We start from the raw sequence: 16292 nt of genomic DNA, 5'->3' as shown, positions 1-16292 counted from the left end.
TGGATAACCCACATGCTGTTCGGTACTATCTAGTAGCAGTGGCGGGGTTTCTTTCACACTGGATTTTAGTCTAGCACTATATTAATAGACTGCTTTAGAATAGGCCCAAAAACACAGTACCTAACAAAATAAAATTCAAATGGTCAAGAATGAGAATTTTTTCCACATTATGATATAGTGGGAAACTGAACATGGCTTTGGAGCATCCCTAAATGTCTATCAGTAAAAAATACAATAGATCATTAATATTAATAAGCAAGAAAGAACTATACTGATAATCTTATAGAGAGAAACTATATATAGAATCTTATAGAGAAAAATCCCTCATATGGCTTCATTATTTCTTAAGTGTCTTTTTCTTGATGAAAATTCCAGTACAAATAATTTCAATGAAAAAAAAAATCCAGAAATGTTGCATCTCTTGGGTCTTTTTTGTTTGTTTGTTTAAATAAAGGCTTTATTACGTAGTTTTAAAAAATCATTTGGTGGAGTAAAGGGTAGAAGCACCTTGTCTTAAATATGTTATTCATCATTCTAAAACAAAATATTTCATAAAACAAAACTGCAGATTTTTAAACAGAAACAGTTCAGGGGACAAGGGGGGAACAAACTGCAATTCTTCCAGTTTGCTCTGGGCCTTCACATCTTAAGTTTAGGCCAGTTTGACATGGCATCACCGGATAAGCATAGGGAATGGGTACATGGCTGGATCTGTACCCATCTTCTCAGAAGGAAACCAGCTCAGTGATACTGGGTTATTTATTAGCTGGAAGGTAGATTGTCAGACCATTTCAAATCTGCAGCTATTTCGACTCTCCGAACAAACTAGCAAGTCAGAATGCAGCTTGTTGCTACTGTCTCAAGCCATCCCTTAATGGGAAGTTCAGTGGCTTCAGGCACATCTGAACACCATCAACAGAAGTCAAAACCTTTACCCAAAGGTAACTAACAACTTTAATAGCGCATACTTCAAATTTGAGTACAGTTTTCCTAAGACATTTTGCACATCCTCATGTACCAAAGCAGAATGTGCTTGCCTCAAGCCAGGAATGCAATAAGAAAGCATCTGCCATTAAACTGGTGACTGCAAGTGTGCTTTAAGTCCGTGCATATTCTTTCCACATACATCAGCCACAACAAGATGCTACATCATGGCTGCGATAATATCAAATATTTTTTCAAGAATAGGAACACTTGGTCCTGGCTACCACCCCACACAAAACAATGCTAAGGGTAACAGATAATACCAGGATGAGCTCTTGCTCAAGAATTTTTAATTAAATTGAGAACATCAGCCCAGGCTTGCTACAAAAACAAAAATATACAAAGTACTTTGCAGAGCCAATGACAGAGCTGAATTCTTTTTTAAGTCCAGTAAAAGGCAGTGATCAGCTGGTTCTTGTGGAAATCACTGGCATACTTGCCCCAATCAAGCCTCATACAACCTGTTTTAAGGACATACTATGGTGCTGAAGGAGACTCCTGTGAGTCCCCTGGACTGCAAAGTGATCAAACCGGTCAGTCTTAGAGGAGATCAACCCTGACTGCTCTTTAGAAGGCCAGATCCTGAAGATGAAACTCAAATGTTTCATCTTCAGATGGCATAGAAATGCTTTAAATAAATAAATAAATAAATAGAGAAACTCCATCTAGCCACCTAATGAGAAAGAAGGAGTCACTAGAGAAGAGCCTAATGCTGGGAACAATAGATGCCAAAAGAAGAAGGGGACAGCAGAGGATGAGGTGGCTGGATGGAGTCCCTGAAGCAGTTGGTGTGAGCTTGAGTGGACTCCGGGGGATGGTGGAGGACAGGGAGGCCTGGAGGAATGTTGTCCATGGGGTCGCGATGGGTCGGACACGACTTCGCGACTAACAACACCAACAACAACAAGGTGTCTGACATGGGTTTAAAAGTTATTTGAAAGAGAATAACCCCAACAGAATCCTCTTCACTATAGCAGAAGCAAGAGTCTGATAATTCATCAACATAAGACCCTCTTTGATACTAGAATTATATGGTTCAAGGAGCAAAATGTAAGCAGAGAGGCAAGGAAGGTTCAGGTTCCAATTATATGCACAGAAATAAGATGTTCATTTGGCATTTTAGTTCACAGCCAAAGGGACTTGTAATTTACCTACCCGCATAACATAGAGTTCTTGTCAGAAAAAGCTACCTGTTCACAGCTCGGCACTAGGGAGGTTACAGGTATGCCAGATGCATGGACACCAGGACCTTAAAAGACTGGATTTTACCAATCTTTCAAGAGAACCCACAAAAGTCACCTGTAAGATGTTTGGAAAGAGAGTGTTAAAAGCCAGGCAAAGTCTGGCCAAACTGGGAAGAGCGAATGGAAAGATTGGCTCTCTTTCCTGCTCTAAAAAGAGGTACACTTGTGATCCTGCGTTTGGGTGTGAAGCAAATCTGACTGGAGGATAAAAGGATGGAAGGTCAGGTTGAGTATCAGGGCAGCTTTGTCTCTTCCTGAGTTTCATGATGGTCTAACAAAGCAGGCTGGGCAACGCCTCCAGACTCTTTATCCTAAACTCTCATCAGCTCCACTCAGAAACTATGGGAGCTGCAGTCAAAAATATCTGGAGGACACCGAAGTGCCTATTTCTCCTTCTAAAGTTCCAGTACGATCCCAAGCTGCATGCAACATCACTAGAACTCTGCTCTGTAACACTGCATTGGGCCACTTCCATACAGCATTGTGGAATACATAAATTAATCTGTTTCAACATTATGCTGTATCAATTGATTTACATCCCTCTTTCAAACTCAATCTTATCCCCACAACAACCACTCTGTGATGGAGGTTGGGCTGAGAGTGTGTGACTGGCCCAGAGTCACCCAGTTCACCTCAAGACTGAGTGGAGACTAGAACCCAGGTCACCTGGGTCCCTTACCCACCTTTTAATCACTAGACCACACTGAATCAACTATAAAATCTAAATGAAAAAAATTATAATTAAAACATAACAGAAGATAAAAGAGTTTAAAATACAAACAAACAAGCAGAACCAACCAAGTCTAACTTCCTTTGGCAACAAACTAGCTTAGAAGCCAAGGGCCTGCCTGAAGAAATAACAACTTTGCCTGGATAAATAGGCAGAGACCAACTGAGCCTTTCACAGCAGGGAAGTTCAGAGCCTGGAAAAGGCCACAGTAAAACCCCTTCTTTGGTATCATGACCAGGTATGCATTGTACCCAAATCTAGATAAGAAGTATTTAATCAAGGGTCCTTGAGGTCAGCTGCTTAAACCTAAACTGACAGGCATTACTGCTCTAATGACTAACAAGCATGGCAGGAGAGCAGGCTGCTGGAATTTATACTAGGCCTGGACAATTCAGAGACTTCACACTCCCTATCAGCCATCGGAAGATGAAAAAAAAAAATCTGTGCATAGATACTGAACTTTAGAATGCTAAAGCAGATAGATATATAAATAGCTACTTGTCCAATCACTGGTAGGAAGCCATAACCATTTAAAGACGATCAGGTAAGGAAAATAAGTTGGTTATTTCACAGGAGTTGGCAATTTGTAGCCCTCCAAAGGTCTTGGCCTACAATAACTGTGGTCTCCCAGTATGCTGACTAAGGCTATGCTGGAGTTGTAGACTAAAATGTGTGTGTGAGGGGGCACAAATCGCCCATTCTTATTTTAGAGTCTTTAGACAACAAACAACTCAAAGAACTGTATATGGGAAGGCTAGGTAAAAAAAATATTTTCAGCAGGACCTGCTGAAAATATATCTGAAGAACTGTATAAAACACACTTTTTAAACCCAACCAAGCAAGACAAGATACAAGAAAAAGGTTCACTAGACAATGAGTTCGCTAAGGGTACCTAATCACTTGAAACTGCCTCTCTGCTCCACAGCAATTCAAGACACACTTCTTGATATAGAGAACTGTGTTGTTCTGACAATGCTAAATAAGTGAGAATAAAAGAGACAAAGAAAAAAAGCCTGAAACACATGTAAGTCTCTGCTCCAAAATTACTGGTCCCCAATAGAGAAGACTACCTGAAAATGACAAACACTTTTGTAACTGTGAAAAGGCTAGAGAGAATCTTCACTTGCAGGCTCCAACTGTGCAAGCAGCAGAAGGAATTTGGCCATTTTTTACAAGTGTACATTCTGGTGTGCCTCAAGCGACACAGTGATCAAACACAGGTGATACCAGGTTTCCTGTACAGGATTAAAGATATACAGTACCCTCAGAGATACCATTTCTAGTCTTTTCGTCAAAGCTATAGATTGTAGCGGCTGACTGGTATTTATTTGTTTGGTTGGTTGGTTGGTTGGTTTTTTGATTTATATCCTGCCTTTTTCCTACAAAGGGCTCAAGGCAGCTTACATCATTCTCCTCCTCCATCTTATCCCCACAACAACCCTGTGAGTTTTACTGGCAGTTTTTCATCAAACATGGAGACACACAATTGGAAGGTGACTCTTTCTAAAACCTGATGTTCTCTTGGCCCACTAGGAATAATTTCTTGAAATTGTGCCTATGTCACATCGTTTAACTAGGTAACACATTTTATTTTTTAAGTAAACTGTGTTCCTGTTGCCCTAACCACAGCTTCACCTTTTAGAATCAGGGTAATCAACTGGTCATTAAAGCTAAAATGCAGATACCCAAGCTTCTACATCTTCATTTCTGAAACAAAACTGGAATAGTGGCAACTGCAGACAAGTGCCTCAAATAGAACAACAAGCTGCTAAATAATTATTACTCATCTAAAAATAAGTGGCCACACTTGCAAAAATTATTTAAATGGAGAAAAATGTGCAATTGTGCAATAATGTTAGGATTAGAACTACTAACCTGAACAATCCAGAGAAGGCAATAGCATAGTTATTTTTAAATTGCCAAATACTTTTAAGAAGAATCCTTCCCTGGGAACCACAAACAGACAATACAACATATAACAAATAAGTCCAGTTGTAAAAGGAGGAGGAGGAGGAAAGATTCAAAGGTATTCCATTCAAAATATATGGAGCTCTACAAGATAAGCCAATTCTACAAATGCCACCCTGAAACACAAAAGGAATACATCATAAAGCCATGGCACTAGCACAAAAATAAAACCAGCTAAGCCAATCCCAAACCTATCAAGTTTTACTTCAATGTATGGATAGTTTAAGGCAGGTTTCCTTGGGCAGGGAGTTCCAGTGAGTCATTGCACCTACAGAAGTCTTTGCTCTCATCTCTCACCAGGCCTATACAATCTGCAATCACCATGCAGAACACAGCTCCCAAGCCACATATGGGAGCCTACTGGGAGTTTGTTTATAATTCCTAGTGGGCAAGTATATGTTACCCAAATTTGGGAAGCCTTGTAAGGCACTGAGTTTCCCTGGTGTGCCTGACCAATAACAAACCATCCTCCCCTACTTCCCTTTTCCCTTAGCAGAGAGACAAACCCCTTAAATAGGATTGAGTCTTCTAGGATCAGGGGAGATTTTGCACTGAAATAACTGGGAGGTTTCTTAACTTGTGCAGTCCTATCTCCTAGTAGTAAGGAGAGTGGAAAAGGAAGTGAAGCAACAAGCAAGTAAACATGTGAACTCTTCCCAACTGTTCATCCTCTTGCAGCCCCCAACAGTACCTCAGCCCCTCGAAAACTGTTTGGGAGAGGCCTTCAAAATCTGTGCTGCAGATTCTTCAGAAGGTGGAAAAGACTACAAGTGGAACAGGGAATCTCTAATGCCCCCTGCCAGCAAGAACAAGAAATCTAGGGCCTTATTGTTCGGCTGACCAGATTGGTATTTATAGCCAAACATGGCAGTAGGGCATGCATAAATGTTAATTATACAGTGAACACCTTAAACCCTTTTGATACTATTCTCTGTCCCGAAGATCTTAAATTAGTTCTTTGCACTATGGAGACCAGAAGCCTATCCCATTTAGTCACCTATTTTCTGGGGGCCTGTAAATCCTTTCAGCAGTATTGGCTGTAGCTGTCCTAGGAATCAAAACATCTCTGGCTATGCACCTATATGTGTTTTTATTTTACTTTATTCTGTGTAATGGAAATGGAAGACTAGAGACAATACCATATGAAGAACTGAGAATGTTTCCCACCATGTTTTCCTTCGCAGGGGAATCCTCAGACATCCCATTCACCCCTAAACTGCAGCAAGTCAGGACATGAAAGCATGTACCAAGGGACAGTCTGGCCCTTTACTCAAGAAACAAATATACCTGTTTGTTCAGGATTAAGTCTTCACTGATAGCCATAGTATCAATGAAAGAAGGGCATGTGAGCATAGAATACTACCAGATAGCAGTGTGTCTATGACATACTACAGAAAGCTAACACAACCTGCTCCCAAAACCAGAACAGCCCAGCAAAAATAAATACCAAAAATGTTTAGGAGGAAAAAAAACATACGACTTTTTAAACAGCCCAATGCTTATTTCTAGCAGCTCACGTCAAACAATCTCTCTTCGTGTTCTGAATGTGACTTACCCCTTTCTATTTAGCAGTGACCAGAATTGTGCCACAGTATCCAAGCAGTCAAACTATTGCCAGTGCTTGCCCTCCAAACCAGAATTCCAAACCATGGTCGCCTTCCTGCAAAATTCCTGCAGTGTGCTAGTAAGGCCCTGGTGTTTCCCCCCACCAATTTTACTCTCAACCCACCCAACTGGTTTCTATCCTTTGCTGAAACTGTCCTTGCAGAGATCATTGATGACCTCACTGCCACAAAATCAGTCTTCTTCCCTCCTATTTAACTCCCTTTATGCCCTAAGTCTCCAAGATAGTTTCCTTCCTATTTGTAGAATTAGACATTTCCAAAAGTGGGAAGCCCTCCTCTCTTTCTCTCTGTGTTGTGGTGAAGCACTCAAACATAATACATATTTCAGTGTCTTACAGTTGTAAAAGTTATTTACTCAAGAAACAAATTAAGCAGGAACAGCATCCACTATTTAGATAAGTTTCCAGTTTTGCTTAACATTGACAGGACTGTGTTTACAGAGTTCGGCAATGCAGGCGCTGCCTTGTCTGACACACAAAGACACGCTCATGCACACAGTGATAAAAAGTAAGCGTGAGCACTGAAATGATCAAACTTGAGTATGGAGTTGCAATACTCATATAGCAGTGCATGTGTTATTGTTGATGTCTCTTAAGTGTTACAGATCTCTTTGATGGCCTTCCCCTGTTCTGTAAAATCTCCACCTGAGCACCTGACCTCTGCAATCTCTTTTCTAAGAGCAACTTCTACACTTTTAGAGCTTAGCCAGAAAGACCTGAAACTGGACTGCTTTATCAGCTGTTGCACTCACTTGGCTGTTTCCCAATTTGTTCCGATACCATCTGTACTAGCAAATTTAACTTTCTCCATCCAGTATTCCACCATATTTGATAGCTGCATTTTATCATCAGATGCATGCAAGTCTCAAGCATGAAGCCTTGTATTCAAAAATACGTATCTCATGCAATGAAGAGAGGATGCGTGTCACATAAGAAACTGTGGGGTGGCAATGGAGAGAACGGGATCCATACATCTAAACATCACCTGGCAACTGTACAAACCCTTTTCCCCCACATGTAAAACCATTTCATGAACACAATGCAATTCGGAGTGCAGGTTAAGTTACTGTCATGCAAGAAAATATGGCTTAGCATGGGAAAAGTACTACCACTGAGTACTATCACTGAGTATTTCCCTATGTCTGTGGAGCCTCTTCAAACTCAGTGGATGATACACAGCTTCTGCATTTAAATCTTTGAATCATTCTGCTTCATTTGGCATATACAGTAACATTGTGGATTTCCTTAAAGATGTGTTCAGATAGCAAACTGGCAGTTACATTTACAAATAATATTACTTAAACAAATTTTATTATTTGTTTTATTATATTTTATTGCTATCAAACAGCCAAATCTCTTAATATTTCTTCTTTTTTTTCCAATCATCCCATTTTAGTTTGGGAAACAATAAACTAGTTTTGTAGTGCATGAAAAGCTTATAATGCAACGTGTACACTTTGGGAACTGGTTCTCAGAGGGATAACATACCCTACTTGTTTTGTACCATTTAGAACTTTCCTGGTGCAATGCTGTGCATGTTTAGACCAAAAAATGGCTGGCTGGAGCATGCACAGGTCTGTAGGCTTTTTCTGTCAAAGACCTGCATAGGATGGTGCCCTCAGAGAGGCTGAATCATCATTTGAAATTGTCCAGGGACATAAACAAATCTGACACTTGGGTTGCGTCCTTGTATCATGCATATTAATAAATTACACTTCACAGTTGATTGAACTCCATCAAGTCATTTTTGAAGATACCCTTGGTGAATGATTCACGTCAGTTCTGTTAGCTATGTTACAATATGGACCCCAACAGCTTTTCCTTGTTTATTTTGTACTCAGCTGCAGCTAGACAGATGTGGTCTTGCTATTTGCTATTATAACTTTCATACTAAATCCACCTCTTGTTCTTCACTTCTCAAGGGCTATCAGTACAATGAGCAGTATTTTCTTTCTCCTATAACTTCTTTTAAATAACCTAAATTATCTCTTTGCTCCCATTTCTGTTTGCCCCATTCTTTTGATACTATCTTCTCCAATGAAGCAAAGGGCTATTAAAAGCACAAGAGTCTTTCCCCATTCCAAGTTAGGAACTTGGCTGGATTAAGAGGGTACTAAGAGGAATTTGGGACACTGTAATTCTAATTTTAAGATGCCATTCACCAATCCTACAATTGCCCAGCCAGCCAGGGAGATGTCATTCAATACAACTTGAAGAGTAGGGAAACAGACTGGGCTGCACAAGTTTTTTTTTCTAAGATCACAGAGCGCAAATCCTTTACCTCTTTACATTGAATATTCATGGCATCTTGTTGCCATAGTTTATTAGAAACAGTCAACATTTTCTATTTGTATGTGTGATGGTAATTAATGGTTTATTTCTGATAACTGTTTTTCATTTAATTTTGTATTACACAGTTATAGTTCTCAGTTTACATCAGCATCTTCATAACAGATATCCAATAAATTGTTGAGAACCTGCAAATCACATTCAAATATAATGCAGGCTACTTGCATTTGGTGATTTGAATTTGGAAGGAGGAACACTCCAGCAGTTTAGCTCAAAGCTCTTACTGCCAATAACTTAGGCTGAGGGGAGGGAGAGGGGAGCAGGGTCGGGGGAGGAGACCTCAAAGAAACAGATTTTGCCTCCAGGTCAGATGTTCTACATCCCTGAACTAATGCATCCAATTCCTTACTGTGTCTGGACTACAGTAAGCTATACAGTTACAAAAACAGATAAAAGGCAAAGCTAGTTATTGGGACAGTAATCTCCAACAAAGTGTGCAAAGCATTTGACTGTTAGTGTATCCAGCAAAAGGAGAAGCTCTGTAGAATTCTTTATGCAACACAATGAAAAAAGCAGCACTGATGCCTAGAGATAGCTCACACTTAATTTTAAAACCAATTGCTAAATACACTAAAGAAACAATCCTATGCGAGAGGACCTGCAGCTCCCACTATTTCCCATTGGAAGGAGTTCTTGGTTTAAACATTCACAGGTTTACACTCTAAGCGCTCATGGATTTACAAACACACACATTAAGTATGGCAGGGCACATAAAAAGAAAACACAATCTAATTTCATTTTCTTTCCTGTCAAAAAGATAAGGCAGTTGAAGGTAAGGTAATTAAACAGTACTTCTTTCAATTATCAAAATTACAAATCTTCATTTAAATACAAAAAGAAAAAAACTTGACAAGAAAAGGTACAGAATGTGTGTGAATGCACAAGTGAAAGATCTGAAAGTCATAAAAATGCAGTAAAATGACTTAGAGATGAACAAAATAAGGTCTGAATCATCACTTGGTATGTTTTGATAAGTGATATACAAATCAATATAATAATAACAGTAATTAATAATTGCAACAATTTTGTCTGTTCTAAATGAATGGAGGAAAATTAACTATCTACATGTATTGTTAAAAATACAGAATAAATAATCAAATTGCAAAAAAAGCAAACAAACCCTCATGCTTATCTGCACAAAGAATATCAGGCACACTAGTAGATAGAGACAAGTGCCCACTATCTGAATGCTTGTTGCATAGCCCCATCCAATTGAAAACAATGTTTCACTCTGTGGAAATTTGATGGGTGGTCCATACAAAACAAGATGAGATACCACAAGCCCTCTCTTGTTTTGTGCTGGACTGGAAGCAACACACCACCCACTAACCACTACAGTGGGTGCCATTTTTGAGCTAAGTAAACCCTGAAGGGCTTTCACAGTAACCCTTGCGAATATTTGCATTATTTCAGATGCTCAATTATTTTCTCTACAGCAGTCATACCAAGCTGGAAGCAGCATGTCACACAATGATGGCAGAGAATACGGTCCTGTTGTCAACCCCAGCTGAACCACGTGCAAAACAAAATGGACAGTTACAGTTTTCCTCACGCCTCGGAGTACCCTGTTGCTAGAAACGAAACCTTGTTCTAATGCTTTGGGCGAGGCACTGATTCAGAAATCCACAGAAGTTCCTCTTGTGCTGGGCAACTTCCACCAGCAGTGACATCTCCTTGGATCATACAATAGTCCATTACATACTTCCCCACCCCAGATATGGTAGCAGATGCACCCCAACTCTGGCACCAGATGATCTTTTGTACACTGTAAGCAGAAAGAGTTCACACGGCTCATCAAAGTTTAGGCCTAAGTCGTTGGATTCCCAGCTGAACTGTCATGTCCACACACACTGTGGGGGCACACACGGGGTGCACGCATGGCTGTATACATACAAAGCACTACCTGGGAGCAAGACTCAAGTACCCAGTACTGCCACCTGCCCAAGCCCAGGAGCCAACTGTACCCAGTACAGAAAAATATATGTTCAGTCCCCAAAATGGAAAAAAAAGCTTTTCTATGAAATAAAGAAATGCAGCTCGGCAAAAAGGTAAATTTGTACTAATTAAATTGGAAATCTTTCCCAAGACTTACTGCATCCAATATCTAGGTGCTTTTTAAGCAAACTTGAACAGGCCTGTTACATTTACCATATTGCTTCCATTTTTCCAAGGAAAGCATGTTGGATGACACCCTTCAGCACAGCCAAAGTTGACTAACAGCAAAATCCTGGGCTTATCTACTCGGAAGTAAAACCAGTGGAGTTCAACTGGGTTTACTCCCAGTTAAGCGGGTACAGGATTTCACTACCCTCAGTAGAGCCAAACTGGCACAATCCATAGTTAGGTTCCATTGCCAAGCAACAAGCAAAGCATCTGTGTAGCACAACAGCACAGCAAAATGGAATGAAGCATGTTCAAGGCAACTTCCTAGTAGCATCTGCCCAAATAGCTTCTTGGTTGTAGACAGATCTGTTACTTCCATCTCTAAATTATCATTTCTTGTTAAGTACTGGAGCCACTATCTGAAACATATCTACTCGAAAATAAGTCCAGTTGATTTTGAGGGAAAAGACTGCCAAATGAAGCTTGTAGCCTAAATATCTAGTTTTTAGTTAAAATGTGAATGAAGTTAATGTCTCAGCTACAAACAGCTATGAAAGTATCTCAAGTAATATAAAATCAACCAGGTATCCCAGGTCCAGGTGCAAAAGATCATAAAAAGTGATTGAGTACAGTGCCAATAGAAATTATGAGTGTATTTAAAAATACACATAGCACAAGTAACAAACCTCAGTATACATCACCATCTGCAATACAAATGGAACATAGCACAGATCTATAAATGGGACTTTCTTATGAGTAAACTGTGCCTTATGCACAAGACTGCAGGTTAAGTCCCACCACGTTTCAAGGTACTAATATTTTCTCTAAAACCTACCCCAAGCATTTAAGGAACCCATTTAATTTATTTTATTAATAGCTCCATTTATGTGCTTCTGTTTTGTTTAACAATCACATGCCTGATTTTTTTGATAGCACATTCAAACCAGCACAGCATCAAAACACAAAAATTACTATTCCACCACTCACGCCAAGTAGTCTTTGAGTCTCGTCCTAGTTCATAAAATGTGGTGTACCAGTTAAGTTAGCAACCACGCCAGGGCTCATCATACTACATGCAGTTGGCCAGAGTCACAGGCAAACACCCCAATACGAACATGCCAACATGTATACACAATCGTTTCAGAATTCCGACATTAAACACATCGGCCAAGATCCAGAATTCTGGAAAGCTCCGATGACACACTTAGTCTGCCTATGTGGGAGGTGCCCTAATTCTCAACTATAGGGTGGGGATTCCTCATCGTAAACAGGGATTTCCTCTGCACGTGCACAGGAATTCCCTGTCTAACTGAAAAGTACAGGACAGCTATGGATATGGGTCAGTTGTATGTGCACAAATAACAATGAACATGCACATGAAAACTTTTTCTCTGCTGCTTTTTTGCCTCAGGAGCTCTATCCCACACCAATCCACTTTCGATACTTCACTTACTTTAAGAGCCGGTTTTTAATTCATCAAGCATTTATGGGGAAGAGGATACACCTTTTGTGAGAAAATCCAGTTTAATTTTTAAAACACTTACCAATTTCAGACCACAATTGTCTGAAAAGTGCCAATGGTTATAGAGCAAACAGGAATTCATATTTATTTTGGAAACATGAAAGTGAAGTCCCCACACCGAATATCCAAATGTTGACATCCCACACTTAATACTCACTGTACATAGAACTTGCATAAATCTTAACTGCAACCCACACTTTAAGAACCAAAGTGTCAATTTCAACACAAGCATAAGCATAATTACTCAGAAGTAACTCTTAATGACTGACTGGGGCTTACTCCACAGTAAGTGTAGAATTGCAGCCTTTATAATAATACAAGTCATTTCCAATATATCAGAAGTGATAACATTTTGACCTGCAGCTTTTGTGCACAAAGAGTTAAATCCCTGCAAAACACACCATATTCAGGGAAAGACAAAACACTATGAGCTTCTACTATTAACCATAAATATGAAAATCCAGAAAGTAATACTTTCTAGCATTTCCACTCTTTTCTTTCTATTTCCATTTCAAGCAAGCCTGTTAAAAATAGGCTGCTTTTTTGTACGAATTATTAATAAAGGAAACGATCGGTTATTACCTTCCGAACTCTTTGCTTTCTCCTCTGAGGCCTTTTGTTTTCAGTTAGCACCTAAAGAAAGACATCACATTGAAGATTAAGTCTTGGTGAATAAGCAAAGAAATTTATTATTTTCAAAAACAGTTTTTCCCCTTGTTACATTAGAACACAATGTTTAAAACGCAACCATAGGGGCTTTCTATGCAGAACTTTAAAAGGAACTGCTCAGACTTTAGACGCTGAAGTCATCGGAATCAAAACAAAAACGGGAAAAAGAGGGTTAACAAGGAAGGAGGAGAAAAAAAATAACCTTTTCCCCCACTCAAAGTCGGGTTTAATAAGGCTCTGCATTCTTCACAGCAAAACCCACAAGGTAGCCATCTTGCTTCCTTCTGCAGAAGAACCCTGTACAGTGTAGCACTTCTTCACGCTGCTTTTGGGGTATTATTATCATGGTGTTTTATAAAGGAACAGCAGCAGCAGCAGCCGCCGCAGCAGCAGCAGCAAGCAGCAGCACAGCAAGCCCTGCCTGCCAACACTAGGGACGTGCTGGGCATGCCTCTCAAATATTATTACGGGGGGGAGGGAGGAACGGGGGGGAGGGGGGAGAAGAGAGGCTCCAGAAAAGCCTCAGCCAATGGCAGCGCGGGGCCAGCTGCTTCCAAAGCGCTCTTCCCTGCCTAACCCTTCCCAAACAAAGGGTCTCCTATGTGTGGGCTTTACTCGGAGCAAAGGGACAGCAGGGCTGGCGCAAGCTGTGACATGGATTCCTTGCACCCGCGGATCCCGCCGAGGGGGAGGCAGGCTGGAGGGAGACAGGCAGACGCTGCAGGGGCCAAGGCGGAAGCGAGGTGTAAAAAAAAAAAAAAAAAAAAGGCGGGGGCAGAAAGCCCAGCTTTTGGTGTATCTGAATGATTTGAACGTGCCGGAGAAAAGCTCCAGAGGAGGGGAGGGAATATGATCCCCTTGGAAAAAGCTACGATCTCTCCTTCACAAGCACAACACACGCGCGCGCGCACGTATATCAGGAAGCTATTGTGCATTTTGACTTTATAAGGCAAACGCTACAGATTAAGCGATTTTTTTTTTTTTTGAAAGAAGGGTTGTGCTAGGACACCGGCGCTGCTAATGCCTGGGCAACCCGCACTCCCCGTAGCGCGCGCGCACTGGCCGCGCCTCGGGGTTAATTAATAGCTAATCATAAGAACAGCGAAGAGATTCGGAGAGAAAGGGCGGCTGGGGGCGGGCAGGAGACAGAGAGTGAAGAGCTGGGACAGGTCACTATCCTCCGCCTATGGCGACAGAAAGGAATTTATCTGATAAGCTCAACAAGTTGATTTTTTCGTTTTGTCTTCTTAAAAGAAATCCGTCGTAAAGAGTCCCTAATCACTGGCTGGTCGACCAGCTCAATGCATTGTTCTGGCATGGTGTCAAGAGAACGACAGCTCTTGTTCCCACACACACACACAGCAAGCGAACGTGTGAAAGGGAGCCCTTCCCAACTCCTCGCTACAGCAACACGATCGATTCAGTAATGGAATTAAACATCTGCAGGAACTCGAGATGCAATTGGATTTACTGCAGATTTCTTCATGTTAACAGCAAGCGTCTACAACATTGCGAGATTCTACATGGCCAGAGAGAGGAGAAATGGCAGTTTAATCTGCTTCAAATGCCTTCAAGGGTTAAAATAAAATACCACCTCCGCTTCCGTCTTCTCTACCGAGGGGTGCTTCAGACAAGGTTTTTCTCTCACCATTCACATTCTGCCTCATTCACAAAATGTTCTGGGGTCCAGTCATAGCCTGCCTGTGTTTTCCCACCACTTGTCTTTTTTCTTACTGCAGAAAAAGACCGAAGAGCTACAAAGTAGCCCAGTTTTCACGCCACAATAATTTTTGGGTTAAACAATTGTGAGCCTGAATGACAGCAAGCCAGCACCCTGCCTTCTAGGATTGCATCAATCAAAACTAGAAGGCAAGGTGCTTTGGGTGTTAAACCACCTCAAGTTAATTCACGCATGCTTTATTATTGGGTTAACTCTGGGTTGCAGATTTATGGGAAATGTAGTCCAATGCATCCAGAGGGTACCAAGCAAGGGAAGGCGACCCTAAAATCTCTCTGCCCTTCCATGTCGGACACTCTTGTCTTCTGGAACTTGTAGTATTGTGGCAGACATGCAAAAGTTCTCTGACAGATAAATTTATGCAAGTCTCAGAACACAGAGCGCTTAAAAACCAGCAACTTAATGTCTCTCGCTGGAGTAGCGTACTGCCTGAGAGACCAAGGGCACAATGCTATGTTGTCTCTTCTGATGCAAGTAACACAGAGGTTTAGCTGCATCCAACACAAGGTGCGACAGCAATCTTTGCCGGGCTTCCTTTGCACTCTGTATTTCATCTGCTCGGTCATTTTTAGCAATTCAGATGAAATGTCACAGGTGGAAGGAAAGAGCTGAGGTACCATTTGGATATGGAGAAGGCTGTTGGTCCCAGCCTCCTTCCCTTCCCAGTCCCCCCAGTATGTCCCTTTAATTCCATCTGGTGGGGGAGGGGGTCAAGATGAGGCTTTGTGCTCAGAGTTCCAGTTGTGAAGAGAGAGTTGGAGCTGGAGCACAAATGATCCTATTCGCTATCCTCCGTGATCCTTCATTCATTCATATCCCACCTTGTTTTCCTTTCAAGGAACTCAAGGTGATTTACACATTTCGCCTTCTCTTCTCAGTCTTATCCTCACAACCACCACCATGTGGGATAGCTCAGGCTGAGTCTCTATGGCTGGCCCAAAACCACCCAGTTAGTTCCATGGCTAAGTGGGGACTAGAGCCTGGAGCTCCCAGGTCCCCCCCCCCCCTCTATACCACACTGGCTCTCAGTGTTGGGAGACCATAGGATTGCCCCAAGGGTGCAACCTATGTCTAAATGCATGCTTAAACAGAAAAAGTTCTACAACTAGTCCCACAAAAGTCACCCCTAAGCTAACAGGAAGTCTTCGGGTCAAATGTTATCTTTGCCATGAACTCAATCATGATGATGATTATTTTATTATTATGATGATGATACTAACTAACCTTACAGGGTTGTTGTGAGGACTACAACTCTTAATGCATGTGGAGTGCTTTGAACCCTAGAATGCACTAAGCATATGCAAAATCTTTATTATTATTGGTTTGGTCTACAACTCCCACTACTTTATTAATTCACATCT

General features: G+C 41.1%; 1 protein-coding gene across 1 annotated transcript in view; it reads right to left on the bottom strand.

The window, feature by feature from the left end:
• The window catches only part of TET1 (tet methylcytosine dioxygenase 1), a 98604-nt gene that overhangs the window by 54458 nt on the left and 27854 nt on the right, over positions 1–16292 (bottom strand). Inside the window, exon 3 of the mRNA XM_044420459.1 lies at positions 13107–13157. Coding sequence (XP_044276394.1) covers positions 13107–13157 — 51 coding nt within the window. The remainder of the gene's footprint in view (positions 1–13106; positions 13158–16292) is intronic.

Source organism: Varanus komodoensis, unplaced genomic scaffold, assembly GCF_004798865.1.
Source record: "Varanus komodoensis strain SLA01 unplaced genomic scaffold, ASM479886v1 scaffold11, whole genome shotgun sequence".
In the NCBI taxonomy this organism is placed as follows: Eukaryota; Metazoa; Chordata; class Lepidosauria; order Squamata; family Varanidae; genus Varanus; species Varanus komodoensis.
Note: the sequence above shows the minus strand (reverse complement) of the source record. Positions and strands in the feature narration are given on the sequence as shown.